Source organism: Sorghum bicolor, chromosome 7 (assembly GCF_000003195.3).
Source record: "Sorghum bicolor cultivar BTx623 chromosome 7, Sorghum_bicolor_NCBIv3, whole genome shotgun sequence".
NCBI classification, from domain to species: Eukaryota; Viridiplantae; Streptophyta; class Magnoliopsida; order Poales; family Poaceae; genus Sorghum; species Sorghum bicolor.
Genome location: NC_012876.2, coordinates 61,206,594 through 61,210,021, shown reverse-complemented (window position 1 = coordinate 61,210,021; position 3,428 = coordinate 61,206,594). Strand labels below are relative to the sequence as shown.

Genomic DNA, 3,428 nt, shown 5'->3' with positions numbered 1-3,428 from the left:
TATTACAATATAATACGTACTAAATTATTTAGTTATGTGCTTACGGTACTTCAACAAGTGCAACTGCGTATTTCCTATCGTAGGCACTACACGTGTGTATAGGAAATATAACTGGTTGAAATGACACTTAAATTAGTATGGGAAAAATAAATTGAGTTGAGATGACAATTGGGATTGGTGATGTGATGGGATATATATGATGGATCGGGAACCCTACAGTGGCGAACCCTGTTTCCAAATACCAAACTTGGAGACATTGGTAACGCTAATCAGGAGCATTCCTTTTTTCCAAGCATCTCGTCATTTGATTCTTCTCGAGACATAGATATCTGACTCCGCCAGCCTTCTTCCTGGAGCATATGATGACTGGATTGGAAGAAATCTCTCTCCACTCTCCTCTCATCTCATCTCATCTCTCTCCTCTCACTCACAACCCCCCTTCTCTCTCTCTATACTGAGCATGACATATACAGCTACACCAATCATTCATACCAAATTTCCGACTACTAGCTAGGAAACTAGGGTTCAGCTTTTGAAGAGAAAAGCAAAAGCAAAGGTGTCACTCCCTATGGAATAGACACACAGGAGTGGAAATAAGATGGCAGCGGTAATACTGTAGTATATATACTTGAGCAAAAATGTTAACAGCAAGCCTTCTTAAGTACCCACATTACCTATGTCTGCATGACACCACCAGGGGACAGCATCATCACCACCATTGAACAAAGATGAAAGGAAGAAACAATGGCAAGGAGAGAGCATCAATCAAAATAGTCCACTCTTCCCCAGGCACCAGCATCAGGTTACCTAACTGTCAGGTTTTAAACTTTGAATCATGATGAACACTGCTCCCTAGCTAGCTAGCTAGTCCAAGCTCTTTATATATATATATACTTCTAGTAACCTGATGGGCTAGCTACTAGTACTACTACAGTAGTAACAGTATGATCCTAAAGAAACAGTGATGAACGGTACTCATCAGTTTATGCATCGATCATTGAGAATGAAAGAGATAAGCAAGAGGGATGGAGGAAGAAGGAAACAAATAAAAGCTACTGGCTAGTAACAATTTGGTGATGATCGACAATCCTTCTAGTAAAGCAAATATTGAAGCAGTGGATCGATGAAGAGCTAGAGATGCATGGCATGTCACATCCAGAAGGGAACGAAACCAGATATATAGGCTAGCCGTGTCAATCGTGGTGGCCGTACGTTTTGATCACCTCGGATGGCCGTGGAAGAAATGGGCGGCGCCGCCGTACGGGCCGGGCGTCGGGTACGGGTCCATGACCACAGCCGATGACGATACGGGCCCCGCGACGCTGCCTTCGCCCGCCGCTGCCGTGCTCGGGGAGGACCCGTCGGTGGCGTGGCGGAAGCCGCCGCCGCCGCCGCCGCCCGCAGCGACCGACGGGTCCGGGCCGACGTCGTGCAGGATGCCCTTGAAGACGTGGCCGGCGATGCTGACGCTGGTCTGGTACGCCACCTCGGCGTCGGGCTCGTCGACCGGGCCCAGGCGGACGCAGCGGAACAGCGCCTCCGAGCTCACCTCCCGCGGGAACCGCTCCGCCACCACCGCCATCTGCTGCTGCTGCTGCTGCTGCTCCCCTGATCGATCGATCAAGCACAAGCACATGCCACATGGTGGCCTCGATCGATTAGCAAGCAGCTAGCTAAAGGATTATTGGGTACGGTGGTGATGAATTGCATGCTTATTAGCTAGCTAGTGAAGGAAAGGAAGACGTGCAGACGTGCAGTGCAGTTTATAGCAGCAAAGCAGCCAACAAGAAATTAAAATACGAGCGTACCCGAGGAAGTGGTAGTGGCGGTGGTAGAGGAGGGCTGGGCACCGGCGTCACGGTGGCGCTTGGAGGGCTCGGCGGCGCCGGTGGCCTGCTGCTGCTGTCGCTCTCGGCGCTTGGCGGCGGGCACCCAGGTGGACCAGGGTTTTCTTTTTCGGCGAAATTTCGCCGAAATTTTCGAAATTTCACATTTTTCAGTGAGGTTCGAAAAAAATTTTATATCAGTCAAATTTTTCGGTTAAATTCATATTTCGCTTCAAAATTACTCCAAACAACAATAAAATGACCCATCGTATCTTCTAGTCTTATCAAAGCCCTAAATTTCTTCAAAAATATTTAATTTTCTCACTCACATATTCCGTGACACTAGCATATGCAGCTCGCCCACCGTCAGCCCGCTGTACTACCGCAATAATATATTGTGTTATTTCGTTAATATTATATAAATTTGTGATGAGTGATATATTAGAAAGCTTTTTTAGTAAAAAAATGTCAAATTTTTTAAAAAATCAATTTGAATTTATTTAAATTTCATCCGAAATTTTCGAAATGTCCAAAATTTCTTATTTATCGGCAGGTGCCGAAAAAATTTTTCTACGGAAAAAGAAAACCCTGAGGTGGACTTGACATGGGTGGGGCAGTCGAAGCCCCGGCTCTTGCAGCAGGTGCGGCAGCGCATGTGGACGCAGTCTTTCTTGGCCTGGTTGCCGCAGTCCTGGCAGCTGATGGTGCCGGCGCCGGCGCCGGAGGCGGAGCCCCTGCCGCCGCGCGAGGATCCCGCCGCGGGGTCATCGGCGAAGCGGATGATGTTGGGCGCGTAGAAGTGGTGGTGGTGCTCCTGCGCCGGGTGGTGCGGCCATAGCTGGAACCCGCCGCGCGGCGCCGCGGAGGCGGTGGCGGCCGTGTAGAGGTAGGCGGCGGCCGCGGCGGCGGACTCGGAGCCGGAGGAGGAAGGGTTCACGTGTGGGTGGTCGCCGCGGCCGTGGCCTCCGCCTCCGCCTAGAGGGAAGCCCGCCATGCGGCCAGATCCATAGCCTGCCCGCGCGGGCAGCGGCGGATCGCCCGTGTCCCGGCGGCTCTCTCTACTACTGCGCTTCTCCTCCCCGCCGCCGAGCCGGCGCCCGCAGCATGGCCGCGCCGCGTGGCGGGTGCGCGCGAATTTTGAGCGCTCTCCACGCGCGCGGCCCGGCCGGGCGGCAGCCTAGCTAGCTAGCTAGCAGCGAGCGAGAGGTGGTGCAGCTAGCGGGTAGCTAGCAGCCTAGCTGTGTCGACCGATCTAAGGTGGTGGCTTGCTATGCTAGTGTGCGCGTGCAGGCGTAGTGGGGGTTCCCTAGGATTTTGGCGTGTCTGCGCTGTGAGGAGGAGATGAGGGAGAGAGGGGAGGTGGGGAGAGGAAGGTAGGAGGAGGAGGAGGAGGAGGAGGAGGAGGAGGGGGAGGAGCTCGATCGAGTGAGGTGAGCGCTGAGGTAGCTTTAATTTTTGTGTGGTGAGGTGAGTGATGAAAGAGGCCGGGGCAGAAAGCGACAGCGGACGGAGGGCCTGCCACGCCGCCAACGATCCTGCACTGCACTGCACTGCACGCTCCCAAAACGTCCAATTTATTAATGTACTGTGCTCACACTCTCC

The 3,428-nt window shown here is 52.7% G+C and overlaps 1 protein-coding gene across 1 annotated transcript; it reads right to left on the bottom strand.

The window, feature by feature from the left end:
* Positions 787–3,207, bottom strand: LOC8057853 (protein SHI RELATED SEQUENCE 1). Its single transcript, XM_021465781.1, has 3 exons — positions 2,426–3,207; positions 1,809–1,951; positions 787–1,608 (listed from the first exon to the last, which is right to left on the bottom strand). Exons 1-3 carry the CDS (start codon positions 2,818–2,820, stop codon positions 1,220–1,222), a joined length of 927 nt encoding a protein of 308 aa, XP_021321456.1. The 5' UTR covers positions 2,821–3,207; the 3' UTR covers positions 787–1,219.